Here is a 16,784-nt window from a genome sequence, read left to right on the forward strand (position 1 = left end):
TTTCAGACACCGTCCATGTTCGAATCCGCAAATAGTTTGCTTGTACCAACGCCGTCACATGCAAGGAACCGCTTGCGAGACATCACCACATGTGTCCCAGTGAGTTTTTAACTCACGTTTGACTTTGACCATGTTCGAATCCTCAAATGGTTTGCTTGTAACAACGCCGTCAAATGTAAGGAACTGCTTGTGAGACATCACCACAACGAAATTGACATGTGCCTGGGTGTCCCATAGTGTTTTAACCAATTTCCTACATCGACCATGTTCGAATCCTCAAATGGTTTGCTTGTACCAACGCCGTCAAAAGACAGACACCGCTTGCAGAACATTGCCGCTACGAAATTGGCATGTGCCGGAGTGTCAAAGGGCTACTTAACTCATTTCCGACATTGACCATGTTTGAATCCTTATATGGTTTGCTTGTACCAACGGGTCTAAATTAAGCAGCGCTTGCAGGACATCGCCGCTACGAAATTGATGGCTCTGGGGTATACCCTTTATCTTCTAAACCCATTTCTGACTTCGACCATGTTTAAATCCTAAACTGGTTTGCTTGTACCAACTCCGTCAAATGTAGGCAGCAGTTGCGGACATTGCCGCTATGACATTCGCATGTGCTGGGTGTCAAAGGCTGTTCTAAACCTATCTACGACCTCGAATCCTCATGTTCGAATCCACAAAGGGTTTGCTTGTACCAACTCAGTCAAAAGATAGCCACCGTTTGCAGGACGTCACCGCTCCGAAATTGAGCGTGCCAGAGTGAATCAGAGTGTTCTAAATCCATTTCAGACCTAGACCATGTTCGAATCCTCAAATGGTTTGTTTGTACCAACGTCGTAAAACATAGTAACTGCAGGCAGGTTGGACATGGCCGCAAGAAATTGGCCTGTTCTGGGGGTGTCGGGGGGGCACGGGTGGCCCAGCCGTCAAAAGTAAGCATTTGGCAATTGGGAAATAAATTAGCAAGTCAGGGAGCCTGACCACCCAATCCTGATAATCGCCTATCAAGACAAGCATGGGCTGCTGATGACCAATTCTAACCCTCATCTTCAAGAGTACAGTCAAAGGGAAATAATCCTACCTAGATTTTACGAGGCTTCATTCTTAGTATTTTTGAAATAAATAATCACATATTACCACCAAAGGTGTTACTTTTAGCATGCAACCAAGAACACAAAATAAAGTACATATGTGAAACTAACTTCATGCAAACTTTCAATAGTTTCTTTAAAGAACCTTACAAGATATGATATTTAAAGTAAAATTTCGGTGATGAAAATCAAAATAAAATTTGGCCGCAACTATCAAAGATGGCCAATGACAGCTATTAAAATATTGATTTGTTGTGTATGGAGACAATTCTCAGAAAGTTTGGAAGCATTTCATTAAGCGGATTCAGAGTGCCATGCTTTTGAAGACATGTACCCCCAAAACACTGGGAAAACCTTGAATTCAATATGGCTGCCAAACCACGTGACCAATGGCCAAAGTCAAAGAACAAAAAATGGCAGGCACCTAAAGCAGCAGACACATGCCAATTTTGAAAGTAATCGGACAAGCGGTTTGGGAGCAATAGGCCAACATAAATGTTTAAAAAAATCTTGTTTTTTGGTCATCTGCCCTTGGTCTTTGGGCCTACGGCCTTGGGATTTTTGTGGTATCTGCTTCAGGACATTGGGAATCTTGGTGCCAATTTTGAAGAGATTCTGAGCCGTAGTTCTTGAGTTATGATTGGAACAAAAAACGCCGGAATAATAATAATAATAAATATAGCTGCGAGCAGCGATGGCGGGCTCCCTATCGGAATTGTTTAGCTGCGGATCCTGTTCTCCATTCATAGAAGTAATTTTGATAAACTGCACTTTGGTTATACAGAGTACTAAAAACCATTGAAACTGAGTTCTTAATGACCCTAATCTATTAGCATTATCTACTGTGGTTATATAAGTGCATTCCGATATGCGGAAGGATATGTGCACTACTGTGTACGACTATAATATGACCTGGATTATCAATAGGATATTTCACCGGTCCGTTTTGACCAAGAAAAAAATTCCCATTTTGGCTCTGGGTCTGTTCAGGTTGGAAGATACCAGCATGCAGAGGTGTTGGTGACTTGATGTTGTAATATGCAGGAAATGGATCTTGTAATTTGATCCGTGCTCAGGGATGAGATGGCTTGGGACATTATCTAACAGTAACAACACATATCAGTCCCTTCTTGTCATCTTCTTGTTAAAACAACTCATCCAATCAGCAAAGAAAACCCCGTGTGTACCACTGGTTGACAACGGCTCATTATTATAGTCAGTTTCGGTAGATCTTACCCACTAGCAGTCTGCAGTACGCTTTAACATTATAGTCCGTTTCTACCTGCGCTGTCAATGATCTGGCTAGGAGCAATAGGCAACAAATGTTGTTATACATAAATTATGTATCATTTCTCTCTTATATGCTGCGTGACTACAATACTCTACCAATACACACGAAATTTAACCGAAATCGGACCAGTAGTTCCCGAGTAACAGTTGTCTAGAGTTGTGCTATTTGGCAAGTTTATGGACTGGGGCCAAAGAGTTCCATTTTCAAAAGTCTGTAGCTCCGTTGTCCGTTCAGCTACAGACAAACAGTTTAGTGTTCTGGAATCGCCAGGACAAGGGCTATCAGGAACATATATCACATTTGACATGAATACATGTTTTCTTTGAAGTTGTTAGTATGGTACTTGGAGCCAAAGTATGGAGAGTTTGGAAGCTTTTGAGCTGGTAGTTTGAGCTGAGGAGATTTTGGGAGTCAAGTACTGAGAAACTTGGTAAAAAACAGTGCAAAAACACTTAATCCGAACTGGAGGACAAAAGAAGCAATTTCGCTACATTAGATGTGTAGAGAATTTGTTGGCCATCTGATTCCGCACCTGTTCAAGAATTTTGGAAGTCTTTGGAGCTTTCTTGACGGAGATATGAGCTGTTGAAATTGCGATTTTTAAAGTTGTTTTGAGTTATCTGCCCTTAGTCTTTGAGTCTAGAGTCTTGAGATTTTTGTGGTATCTGCTTCAGTAGCTAAGCTATCTTTGTGGAAATTTTCAAGAGATTCTGATCAGCAGTTTTTGAGTTAGGATTGGAACAAAAAACGCCGGAATAATAATAATAATAATAAATAATAATAAATCGAACAATAAAAAGAGGGCTCTTGCCAAGATGGCAGGGAGCCCTAATAATGAATAATAATAATAATAATAATAATAAATCGAACGATTACAATAGGTCTCTTGCCTTCCAGGCATAGAGCCCTAATAATGATAATAAATAATAATAAATCGAACGATTACAATAGGGCTCTACAGCCTTTCGGCTTGGAGCCCTAATAATAGTAATAATAATAAATCGAACGATAGCAATAAGGCTTCCAGCCTTTCGGCTAGAAGCCCTAATTATTAGAAACCGTTCATCACCAAGGCTTGAGGCTTTGTCTTGGAGCCTTTCGAACTTCACCCATTCCTATGTGTGGAGGCTGATGAGCCATCCCTTCAATAACGTCGCATCAAATTATCTTTGCAGTATATCTCTAAATTACGTTCCTCTAAATCCAACCCAGCATATGACTGTGTCTTTAATCCTCTTTACAAACATCTCTACAATAAAAAGACATCTCTTATTCCACCACTTGGAAAAAGAATACAATCAGATGTTTCTGCTGCTCAAATCAATCTTGAAAATATAGCCCCAACTCGACTTTTCACTTCTCCACCATGGCAGTAAGTGTGAAGCCATAGGTAGACCGAATATTAACTAAACTCAAGAAATCCGACACAAATCAACTAATTTATCAACAGCAATATATTGAATTACGAAGCACTCATGACACTTACAAATCTATATTTACAGATGGATCCAAGGATGGTGACGCTGTTGCCAGCGCCACTGTCATTGGATCCAGAACCATATCATCTAGATTACCAAATGACAGTTCCATTTTTTCAGCAGAATCACAGGCAATATTAACTGCTCTAAAATATATACGTACTCAATCTAAACATAAACGGTTCACGGTTAGTGTTCTATCTTCACAGCAGAAGCAAATGCAATTTTAGCTACACTAAAATATATCGACAACTAAACTAAGAGTTCATCATTTTTTTCAGACTCTCTTTCTTGCCTTCAGGCTATTAAAAACATGTTTTCCACGCATCCACTTTTAATAGAAATTATTGAATTGTTTAATGATCTTGCAACTGGCCAATTCGACATAGTTTTCTGTTGGAATCACTGGGAACACAATGGCCGATGCTGCTGCAAAAGCAGCACTCAACAAATCTGTGACACCACTTAACGCCATAACCCGAGGACAGTTACCATTTAATATGCGTAAGCAATAAACGTACAGGGTGCGGTCCCTCAATCTTGAACCTAGTCACGGTATTCATTCTGCGAACGTCCCTTACTTGTAACTTGGAAACAGTAAACGTCAAACTAGCATAGTTCACAAATGAAACGTAAGCAGTCTTAAAACCAAATAAAATATTAAATTTATACATTCTGACCTAGGGCACTCGTGAAGAGCAACCTCCTCGTGGTGAGTGCTGGGTAGCGCTAATAGCTCTTCCCCCGTGTGGACCCGGGACAGAATTTGTCCACAGCACCCCATTGCTGGTCGTAAAAGGCGACCAAATTGGGCAGCCTGTTTGCCGTGGGTTGCGCCCCTGTGTCGGCGGAGGAAGAGATTCTGGTGGTTGAGGGGACTGGGGCCAGGAACCGGTGTACCTTTTGCCAAACACACACCACTTTGACCCTGACTTCACCTAGACGGGTGGTAGAATGGGCCCGGTTCTATCAATCGGCTGGTCACGTCATGCTCGGTGTATGGAAACATTCATGCCAAAAATATGTTGCATTATTTGAATGCTGTAATTGAATGTTATTTATGAAAATGTTATAATATAAATTAACAGGCAGTGGCTCATAGGCAAATCTGGTGTTGTTGACCACCAAATTCAGTATGTATCCATTTTCAGAACCAGCCTGGCATGTATACAGGTATACAAATATTGCTATTTGTGTCATATTCGCTTGCGTTTAACAGCCCTGTATCCCTGGTGTTTGCATCCTGGAGACCCGATGTAATTTAACACTGTCCTTGTTGATACTCCATGGTGGGTGGGGAGCAGGACTGCTGAATCATTTTCTTTCACCATGGCTCAAAATCATTCTGGTTCTAAACGAAGACATTTAGACACAAGTTCGTCTGATGAGACTGATACACAAGTTGATTCCTGGGCTCGATTCCTTGTTATCGAAGCTGCAGATCATGAATCAATAAAATTGAACATCTTCGCTATATCCAAAGCTGTTCATGGCTATTGTGGGGAGGTTAAAAATGTGGCACGTTTGCGCAGTGGATATCTTTTGGTGGAATGTGTGCCAAAGCAGCAATATATCAATTTATTATCAATCACCCAGTTTGCTAATGTGAAGGTTATTGTTTCTGCACACCAGACTCTGAACTCTTGCCGTGGCATTGTCCATGACAGGACACGTTCACTGTCCGATATGTCAGAAGCTGAAATTGTTTCAGAACTTCAAAATCAAGGAGTGCAGTCAGTCAAACGTTTCACCCGAAAGGATGAAAAATCAAAAATTGTTAACACGAACACATATCTGTTCACTTTTGACCGTCCAACGGTTCCGAACTGAATTAAAGCTGGTTATGTCAACATCGGAGTGCGGGTGTATGTCCCTAATCCACTCCGATGCTGTAAGTGTCAAAGGTTTGGACATGATTCGAAAACTTGCACATGCTCTATTGTTTGTAATCGTTGTGGTGGCAACCATGATGGTACAGACTGTAGTGTAGATCTGAAGTGTATCAACTGTGAAGGCCAACACATGGCCTCTTCCAAATTCTGCCCTGTGTACCAAACGGAAACACAAATTCTGAAACTAAAATGTGAAAATAACATATCTTTTGCAGCTGCTAGGAAGCTTGTCAATCAGTTAAGATCCCCTTCAACTACTCTTAATTACTCTGCTGCTGTGGCAAAGCCTATTAAAACCACTTCACCTGTTCAGTGTCAAACCGATTTGACATGGGTCACTTCTGTTCAACCAGTTTAAACTGCGTCGATCACTAACATCGATATATCTGACAGTCAATCTGCATCACCACCAGATAGTGTTCGGGCAGAGACTCAGACTTTGCCTCTGACTCCTCCTGAAGAACCAGTTGTTCTGGACCGAAAATTATCACAAAAACAAAGAAAAAAGCTAAACAAAAATCAGACACCCAGTACCCCATCTCCTTCAACAGTATCTCTCCACAACTCCTTCAGTGCTTTAGACATGGAGGTGACTCCATCATCAGACAGTAGCGGTAGGAGTTCTTCTTCCTCACGTTCACGTGAGAGATCACCTATTGAGCCACTGTGACTCAATCATCACATTTAATTCAATGGAGCTGTAGAGGACTTAAGAATAATTATAATGATTTACAACTTTTAATTCAGGATTTCAAACCATCGGCGATATGTCTACAAGAGATATATTACAAAGACACTGATAAATTCGATATAAGAGGTTATACCTCCTACAATATCTTTTCACCTCCAGGTGCAAAAGCCACTGGAGGTTCTTCAATATTCATGAAAAACGGCATTATCCACAGCCCTGTTCATCTTGCTAATCCTCTTCAAGCTGTAGCCGTCCGTGTAACCTTACACATAGTTTTTACTTTGTGTTCGCTCTATATTTCACCATCTTCTCCCCAAGCCCTGTTCAGACAAATAATAAGGGTAAGAATTTTGGAAAAATTCTTTGGAACAACGACTTGTGTATCCATAATGATGGTTCAAACACATATCTACATCCCAGTACAGGTACCTACTCTGCTCTTGATTTATCACTCATTCACTCTGATTTATTAAACGAATTTGAATGGTCCGTCCACGAAGACCTCTGTGGCAGTGATCATCTCCCAACCATTTTAAAACCTGTCTTACCTTCAGATGTTCCTCCTTCAACAAGATGGAACTTTACTAAGGCCAGCTGGCCTTTATTTGAATGCTTGCATCCAATTAACACCTGATCTGTTTCTTGACGCTACTGACCCTGTACAATTATTTTCTGATGAATTAAACAAAATCGCTGATGAGTGTATTCCTAAGTCCTCTACAAATCCACACATCCGTAAACCTTGGTTTAACAATGACTGCAAACAGGCTAGGAAGGCACGGAAAAATGCTGAGCACTATTTCCGTCGCCATCCTATGGTCCATAATTTGAATAAATATAAAATCATAAATGCTAAATCCAGGCGTATGTTTAAACAAAATAAACGCCAAATCTTGGCAACATTATGTTTCCAAAATAAACTCACGAACGCCCATGTCCAAGGTATGGAACATGATACAGAAAATTAAAGGCAAGGGTTCTAAATGTAGCATCTGGCATCTTAAGATTGGGGATGAACTATTAACTAATAAATCGGATATTGCAAATAAACTAGGTGAAACGTTAGCTAAACATTCTTCTTCCTCAAATTATGTCCCTCAATTCCAAAAAAATAAAAAAACAGCTGGAAAAGAACATTTTAAATTTTAAATCGGATAATGGGGAAGATTATAATGAAATATTTTTGATCCATGAACTTCATACTGCTCTTGGACAAGCTCATGATACTGCTACAGGAGCTGATAATATACACCATCAACTCCTGAAGCACTTACCAGAACCGTGTTTAGAAACCCTTTTGTTAATTTTTGATGATATATGGACATCAGGTAAGTTTCCTTCTTCTTGGCGTGATGCCATAGTTGTACCCATACCAAAACCTGGACAGGATCACAGTAATCCTTCAAATTATAGACCCATTTCATTGACCAGTTGCGTTTGCAAAACCATGAAACACATGGTCAACAATAGATTAACATGGTACTTAGAATCAAATAATCTAATTACAAATATTCCGTGTGGCTTTCGAAAGAATCGAAGTACCGTTGACCATTTAGTACGGTTAGAATCATTTGTGAAAAATGCAATCATTAATATCCATTGTCTATCTTTTTCGATTTAGACAAAGCGTATGACACAACGTGGAAACACGGGATTTTAAAGGATTTACATGATTTTGGATTGAGAGGCTGTTTGCCTCAATTTATTTCCAAGTTTTTAACTGACAGACAATTTCAGGTCCGCGTGGGTTCTACCCTGTCTGATCATTATCATCAGGATTAGGGTGTCCCACAAGGCAGTATTTTGTCTGTCACTTTATTAAGTATAAAAATAAATAGTCTTTCAAAGGTTTTAAGTGATTCAGTAGATGGATCACTTTTCGTGGATGATTTTAATGTTTCTTGTCGTGGAAAAAATATGCATACAATAGAGAGGCAGTTACAAATCTGTCTCAATAAAATTCATAAATGGTCCCTCGAAAACGGTTTCAAATTTTCCAAATAAAAAACTAACTGTCTACATTTCTGCAGAAAATATAAACCGCATAAGGACCCTGAACTATTTTTAAATGGCACCCCTATCAAAGCTGTAAAAGAGGCCAAGTTCTTGGGCCTTATTTTTGATAGTCATTTAACTTTCCTTCCGCATAATAATTACCTTAAAGCTAAATGTCCGAAGGCACTCGATTTATTGAAAGTAGTTTCTAATTCAAAGTGGGGAGGGAATCAAACAACCATCTAACACTTGTACAGGTCATTGATCCGTTCAAAACTCGATTATGGCTCCATCGTCTATAGTGGAGCCTGCAAAAGTAACTTTAAAAAAATGGATACTATCCATCATCAGGGCATGAGGCTTTGCCTTGGAGCCTTTAGAACGTCTCCAATTCACAGTCTGTGTGTAGAAGCGGATGAACCTTCTCTTAAACAACGCCGTCTGGAATTATCTTTACAATATGTCACTAAATTATATTCGAAGCAGTCAAATCCAGCTTTTAATTGCGTCTTTAATCCGCTTTACCAAGATATTTACAATAAAAAATCATCTCTTGTACCACCACTTGGAATCAGAATCCAGTCTGCCATGTCTGCTGCTAATATTATATCTTTTTTCTGTGATAAATCTAGTTACTTTACTGTCCTTCGTTGACAGGTTTTTATATAAGTTTCGATATATGTATTATGATTAACTATTGATAGTCACGATATGGCTGAAATATTGCCGATGTGACTTAAAATTTTAACTCACTCACTCATTCACTCACTCACTCATTCTGACCTAGGGTATTCATTCTTGTTATCAGTATGCAGCTCTATTCACCGTTATTCTTTCATACTGCTCATACACATTTGCATATACTGTGAATCTTTCTCAACAGGTATGCATCTAATAAATGTAAACTCTGTCATCATTGTTTAAATTTACACATTGGAAACGTTTGGAAACTATCAGGTTTTTCCAGTGTACAAGGCAGGGTATTTAAACATATTGGGGTCCCATGGGCCATTAAGTTATGGAATAAATAAACCACACGTTTAAAAACACATATTGACAACCGTTGGTATAGCCAAATCTCTTTTCGTTTGAATACATACACCTATAGGGTAGTGCGGGTCAGAAAAGGTCCCCAATGTTTCATACGTGTCGTAGATGTATATTTCGAATAATGTTTTTGCTTTAAATACTAGTATATTTCGAATTATGTTTTGGCTTTAAACACTACATAATAAAGTGGAATTTAGTTAGGGATAATGTTGAGAATGGGGAGGGAAATGGTTTTATTTTATCAATGTGTTTGCTTTTCCTGAATTGTGACTGATAGAATATAAATTTGGTAGATATATAATACTTGTTTTTAACATACACACATTTTATTATAAGTAGTGAGTGAATTAAAACTTAAAGTCATCTCGGCAGTATCAGCCATATCGTCACTATGTGACCTTTAAGTTGATTTTGACAGACCGGGCCAGGTCGGATAGAACACTTGTGATGTCAATTCATATGTTGACTATGTTGAGGATATAGATAAATAGGCTTCACTTTGAACAACTTGTTTGCTTTAAATACCCCAATCTGTGAAATTATAAAGTGTTATTTATGTAGATATGATACTATTCTATATATCTAAACACTTTCCATGATACATCTGTGCATTAGTTGCTTTTAGTCTCCCGCCGGGCCAAGACGGACCAAACGCTCGCACAGTCAAACCACAGTGCAATAAATATGTGAATCTTTCACTTACCTAGTATTACAGAGATGGAAGCTAGGCTGATGACGAAGCTGATTTGTGAAGCCATAATTGTTGAGTCATCGAAACTTCAAGGACCAGCCTCTGAAAGATAGTCATTTACAATAAAAGACAAGGTCTTTAGGCTGGTAGGTTAGCATGAGTAGAAATGCCATTTTAAATACCTGTAAAAACGAAACATATTAAAAGCCTATTTCCTTCTGAGACGTCAGTGCGTTTCACTGTAATAGCGTTTGAAGTAAAGAAATTCAAAAGACATTCGAATTCAAGTGTTCGTTCGACTTCATGTTAAAGAAACAATAACCCCAAGTCAGTTCCTCAATTGTCCTAATTCATACTGAGAAGCAGTTGTGGGAAATTGTAACAACCTGCTTCGTAAATTGTAAACAAGCTGCAGTGAAATGTAGAAACATCTGACGTAATTTGTAATAACACCTTGGTCAGTCAACGATGACCTCTGTGGAAGTGACAATTTTCCTACACTTCTCACACCTGTGACCCCATCTGATGTTCTTCCATCATCAAGATGGAATTTTATTAAAGCCAACTGGGCTTTAAAATGAAGCTCTTTGCACGCAAACACTTAAGCCTGATCTCTTTATTGAACCTGAAATGTGTATCCCTAAATCCTCTGCAGTTCCTCACATACGTAAACCATGGTTTAATGATAACTGCAAACACGCTAGGAAGGCTAGGAAAAAGGACGAGCATTATTTCCGTCGCCATCCTCTTGTCCACAATTTAAATAAATTCAAATTTTTAAATGCTAAAGCACGACGAACATTTAAACAAAGTAAACGCAAATCATGGCGCAATTATGTCTCAGAAATTAATTCACGTACACCGATATCTAATAGTGGAACATGGTCCAAAAAATCAAAGGAAAAGGCACTCAATCTACCATTCACCATCGTAAAATTGGGGATCAGTAATTAACTAATAAATCAGATATTGCAAATAAACTTGAAGAATCGTTGGCTACACATTCTGCCTCTTCTAATTATGTACCCGGATTTCAAAAATGTCAATAGCAGGAAGAAAAGAAGTCCATTTATTTTAAATCACATAATGGAGAAGATAATAATGAAAAGATTTCCATACATGAACTCCATACTGCTCTTGGTCAAGCTCATGACACGGCTTCAGGATCTGATAACATCCACTATCAGTTTCTGAAACACCTACCAGAACCATGTTTAGAAACCCTTCTTCTGATTTTTGATGAAATATGGACATCTGTTAAAGTTCCTTCTTCGTGGTGTAATGCCATAGTGGTTCCTATACCAAAACCTGGCCGTGATCATACTGATCCCTCAAATTAACGACCTATTTCCCTAACCATCTGCGTTTGCAAAATCATGGAACGTATGATCAATAATTGATTAATATTGAACTTAGAAACCAAAAATTTATTCCCAAATATACAATGTGTTTTACAATGTGTAATAAAGTATTAAGATAAATCGCCTCTCTGGGGTTTTAAGCGATTCAATTGATGGATCCCTTTTTGTTGATGGTTTTAACAGATCTTATCGTGGCAAAAATGTGCATACTATCGAAAGACAACTGTAGTATGTCTAAATAAAATTCAAAAATGGTCGCTAGAAAATGGCTTCAAATTTTCTGAATCAAAGACCAATTGTATTCATTCTTGTAGAAAATATAAACCACATCAAGATCCTAAACCTTAGTTGGATTGCACATGGTTCTTAGGACTTGCTTTTTATAGCCACTTGACATTTAAACCCCATCTAAAATATCTTAAAGCCAAATGCCTGAAAGCGCTAGAGTTATTAAAAGTCGTTGGCCCGGGCTGTCAAAATCAACTTTAAACACACAGATGTATCATCAAATATGTTTATATCTATACAAAGTGGAGCCTTTTTTCGCATACTCTCCAAATGGCCAAATGGGGGGAGACTAAAAGGAGTTTGTGTGTTTTTATAGGTTTAGAATTTTAGGGTTTATTGGCAGCTTGTTTGTTGTTCTTTTATTTTTAAATGCGGCCAAGTAGGCCTGTTTTGATTAAATATATGCCTAGTGCTTTAAAGGTTTGTAAGTCATTTAGGGGGTTCAGTACAGTTGCTAGTGTCATTTGATTGTTGCATTTTAGTGTGGATTGGAGTGTTAGTCTGTGTTGCTGGTAATGTGTGTAATATAGTATTACGTGTACGGGCGTTTCTTATAAGTTGGGGGGGCATTTAACGGTTTGGTGTTTTTTTAATTTGGTGCAGGTGGGAGTTTAACTTAGAGTGGCCTGTTTGTAGTTTAGTTATTACTCTGTCATTTTTTTGTTGTTTTATGATTACTTAGTTTGCAATCAGATTTCTGATAGTTATTTTGCCACTTTTGGAAGATATTTTCCTTTGTGATACTTTTAATTTCGTTTTTTGATATTGGTAGGTTGATGCTTACTTCTTATAATTTTAGTGCTGATTTGGCTGCTTTGTCTGCGTGTTCGTTGCCAAACACTCCAACGTGGACAGGGATCCAAACTATTTCTATGTCTTTACCTAGTTTACGTAGATTTTTGGCGCTTTTAATTATCTGTTGTATTAGTTTTGGGCGTTTTTTGTGTTTTTGTTTTTTATGGCCTGGAGCCCACTTAATGAGTCTGAAAGGATTAGGGTTTTTGGTGTCTATTTGATCGCTGTGCAGGGCTGTTACTATCCCCATTAATTCGGCTGTGAAAATTGATTGATTATTTGGGAGCCTATATGATTGTGTTTCTTTTCGGGATTTGTTGATATGGATGCCGAATCCTTTTCTTTTTTTCTTTTTTTATAACTTTTTATTTCTGTTGCATTTTTACACATGGGCTATACAATGTAATACATAGGCAGTAAACAAAAGTTAAGAACAGAATTATTGTGTGGGAAACAAAAGATGACAAGATGACCATAATTTGTAGAATTGATCGATACTATTAAAAATCACGAATTTGCAAAGTAAGATAATTACATTTATAGGATCGTTTTGTCGCTGATCAAATCAAAGCAGAATGTTTTTTCTAGTTAATGTGAGCTTAACTTGAATCTCATCTGATAGCCACTCTTCCAGTTTTCACCATATGGGTTTCACTTTGCTACAGTCTGCCAGTGCATGGGAAACAGATTCTATACTATTTGAACAAAAACTACATGTCTCCGAATCAACTAGTCGCATTTTAAAAAGTCTACTGTTTGTTGGTAGTATATGATGTAATACTTTATACTGGAACCATTGTAGTTCAGTATCTTTTATGCATCGGAATAGTGTATGGTTAAAAGTATGCCACACACATAAATCTAGATCGTTTTCTAAAATATGGTTCCATTTTGCACAATGTTGGTTATTGACATTAATTTTTTTCATCAAGGTTCTGTAGTATGACTGGCTATTGCCATTCAGTAGTTCAGACAGATATGTAGGTATGAATGGCGTTTGAAAGGTCTGTATGTCCTTTAAGTCGACAAAGTGTATTGAGCAATACTGTTTTAGTGTGCTTATTATTCCTCTATATCTTAGAAAGTTGGTGTTCACGTTGTATTTGTCTCTTAACTGTTCATAGGATAGAAAGTTTCCGTTTTTGCACAAAAGGTCATTGACATAGTGTACACCACTTTCGCTCCAATTTGGATAGTGAACTACTTTATTATCTATTAGAATATTTTTATTGTTCCAAATGATTTCTGAGGCTATAGTATTAGTAACTAACTTAGATGTCTTGACAATGGATGTAAAATCCCACCAGGCTGAGAGAAGATCGCTGTAAAACGTATTACGAATCAACGGACTGAGAGTATCTTTAAGATTCGAACAATTATATTCAAATATTTCTGCAGAACCTAGTTTCGGTAAATTGGCTTTGAATAATTTGCCCCATTTAGATGTCTGTTTATAATATCGTTTAATTACTGTGATTTTTTTAGACTGTATAATTTCTTTAAGTTTAGGAGCATTTAATCCTCCATCTTTCACACCGCAGGTGAGTTTTCTTTTTATTTTATCTGGTTTATTTCCCCATATAAATCTAAAGCATGTTTTTTCAAATTTTTCAATTACCCTTTCTGGGGGGTTAGGTATAGAAGCAAAAAGATGGTTTAGTTTTGGAATGATTAGAGATTTTAAAACAGTGATCCTTCCAAGAGGTGATAGGTTTCGGACAGACCAGATATGCATGAGTGTCTCACAGTGGCTCATGATCAACTTCTCTTTGTAATTAGAATCTATCATGTTTTCCATGTCTATGTCGATTTTTATCCCAAGGAGTTCAAAGTTACCTTGAGTCCAGTTTAGTTTCCAATTATGGCATATTTTCATTCTACTGCGTTTTTTGGAACCAAACCAAATAATTCTTGTTTTATCGACCTTGACTTTAAGTCCGGAGAATCTTGCAAAAAATGTTAGTACTTGTAGCACTGATTGTAGACTGCGTTCTGAACCATCTAAGACGCATGATGTGTCATCAGCAAACTGATTCAATAGGTATTCAATATTATCTACCTTAATTCCTTTTATATTTGCATTGTTTCTTATCATAATTGCTAATATTTCCGCACAAAGGATAAACAGATAAGGGGATAAAGGGTCGCCCTGACGACAACCTCTAGAAATGTTAAATGAAGGTAGCTGAGCCAAAACCATTTACGAGAACACTAGATTTAATAACGCTATAAAATACCTTTACCCATTTTTGTATAGATTGTCCAAAGTTAAAAAACGTTAAAACCTTATGCCGAATCCTGTGCGTTTTGAGCCCAGGTCAAAGGACCCGTCTGTGTAAATGTGACACCAATTATCCGCGTATTTGGAAGTTTGAATTTTATTGGGTATTCCCTCAAATAGGTCATTAATCATAATGTTGAAAAGTGTTGGGCTTAGAATGCTACCTTGGGGTGTGCCATTTCCTAAGGGACACTGGTCCGATAGCGTTTGGTCGATACCGACGGTTATTTTGCGATTAGTTAGGAAGTCTTGGATATAGTTTATTATTTGGCCTTTAAGTCCTGCCTTTTTTAGTTTTTGTATTAGCCCGTTATGCCATACCATATCGAAAGCTTTAGAGAAGTCTCGAAATATGCCTATTGTGTATTGTCGGTTTAGTTGGCCCGTTTTGATGTCTTGTTCTAAATCGGGGGAGGTTGTCTAAGGTTGATCGGCCTGGGGTGAATCCACTTTGATCTTGGTTTATTATATTGTTTTGGTCTAGATAGTGTTGGAGTCTGTTTTTGACCATTGCCTCCATGATTTTACATAAGTTTGAGGTTTGAGGAGATTCGTCTGTAGAAGTTTGCTTCGTTTGCTGGTTTGTTCGGCTTTGGTGTTGGGAGGACCAATGCCTCTTTCCAAGAAGTAGGAACCTGGCCGTTTTGGTAGATGAGATTGTATAGTTTAAGTAGTGATTCCAGAAGATTTTTGGGGAGCTGTTAAATTATTTGGTATGAGGTAAGGTCAAGTCCTGGGGCTGTTCCTTTTTTCTATTATTTACATGGAGTAGTTCCTGTAGTGTATATTGTTGGTTAATTTCTAGGTTATCATCTTTGGATAATTTGAAGAATTTATTTTGATTTTTTATTTGTTTTTGGAATTCCTCAGGGAAGTTACTATTACTACTAATGGCTGAGAAGTGGTCTGCGAGGTTATTTGCTTTTTGTTTAGGGTTTGTCGAGTTATTTATGTTTTTTTGTTCGTTTAATGCCTCGAATTGCGTGTATTTTGCGCCATACTGTTCTTGCGTTTGTGTGATGGTTTATTTCTTCGCAGAATTGTTTCCAGTTTTTGGCTTTTGCCGCTTTGACTAAGCTGTGTACATCATGGTTTAATTGATGTGCCATCTTTAGATATGTGTTGTCTCGTTTAGCTTTATATTAAATGCTCTTTTCCGTTTTTTCCTATTTTTTTATTTCCTCGGTCCACCAGGGTACTGTGGTTTTGCCTATTATTGGTGTTGTGAAGGGGATAGGGTTTTTTTGCTATGTTGATTATGCATTCTGTTAAGTTTTGGCAGTATTGTTCGGGATGTTTATTTTCGAGATCCGCTGGGTTGATCTGTTTGCATAGTGCTTTGAATTTGTCCCAGACTGCCTTGTTGTAATTGAATTTTGGTTCTTGGGGTTTATTTTGGGTTTTGATATTTATGTTTCCTATGGTTGAGTGGATTGGAAAGTGGTCGCTGCCGAGTGGCTCTTCATGCACTTCCCACAAAGTGTTTTGGGCGAGATCAGGGGTACAGATTGTTAGGTCTATAGCTGACATATTTTGATTAATTTTATCATATCTAGTTGGTTGGTTGTTATTTAGTAGTATAAGTTTTTTTGTTCTATCCATTCGGCTATGAGTTTGCCGTTTTAGTCTGTTTTAATCTTGAACACCGCGGGAGGGGTGGTGGGCGTTAATGTCCCCTAAAAAGATGGTGGATTTATGGCTTAGCTGATTTAGGGTTTCTAAGCCTCAGGTTTAATTTGTTTTACTATCCAGTTGTATATGTTTACAATGTTTATTTTTTGGTTGTGATGAGTTATTTGTACGCCATTAGCTTCAAGATTTGGGGTTTTAATTTGTATTTCTTTATGGTTTATGTCCTCCCTGATATATATGATCAG

General features: G+C 37.9%; 1 protein-coding gene across 1 annotated transcript in view; it reads right to left on the reverse strand.

The window, feature by feature from the left end:
* The window catches only part of LOC139455020 (serine-rich adhesin for platelets-like), a 342,468-nt gene that overhangs the window by 276,355 nt on the left and 49,329 nt on the right, over positions 1-16,784 (reverse strand). Inside the window, exon 2 of the mRNA XM_071236605.1 lies at positions 10,195-10,284. Within this exon, the coding sequence (XP_071092706.1) occupies positions 10,195-10,249 (55 nt within the window). The 5' untranslated portion in view covers positions 10,250-10,284. The remainder of the gene's footprint in view (positions 1-10,194; positions 10,285-16,784) is intronic.

Source organism: Haliotis cracherodii, unplaced genomic scaffold, assembly GCF_022045235.1.
Source record: "Haliotis cracherodii isolate W230 unplaced genomic scaffold, xgHalCrac1.p SCAF_11, whole genome shotgun sequence".
NCBI classification, from domain to species: Eukaryota; Metazoa; Mollusca; class Gastropoda; order Lepetellida; family Haliotidae; genus Haliotis; species Haliotis cracherodii.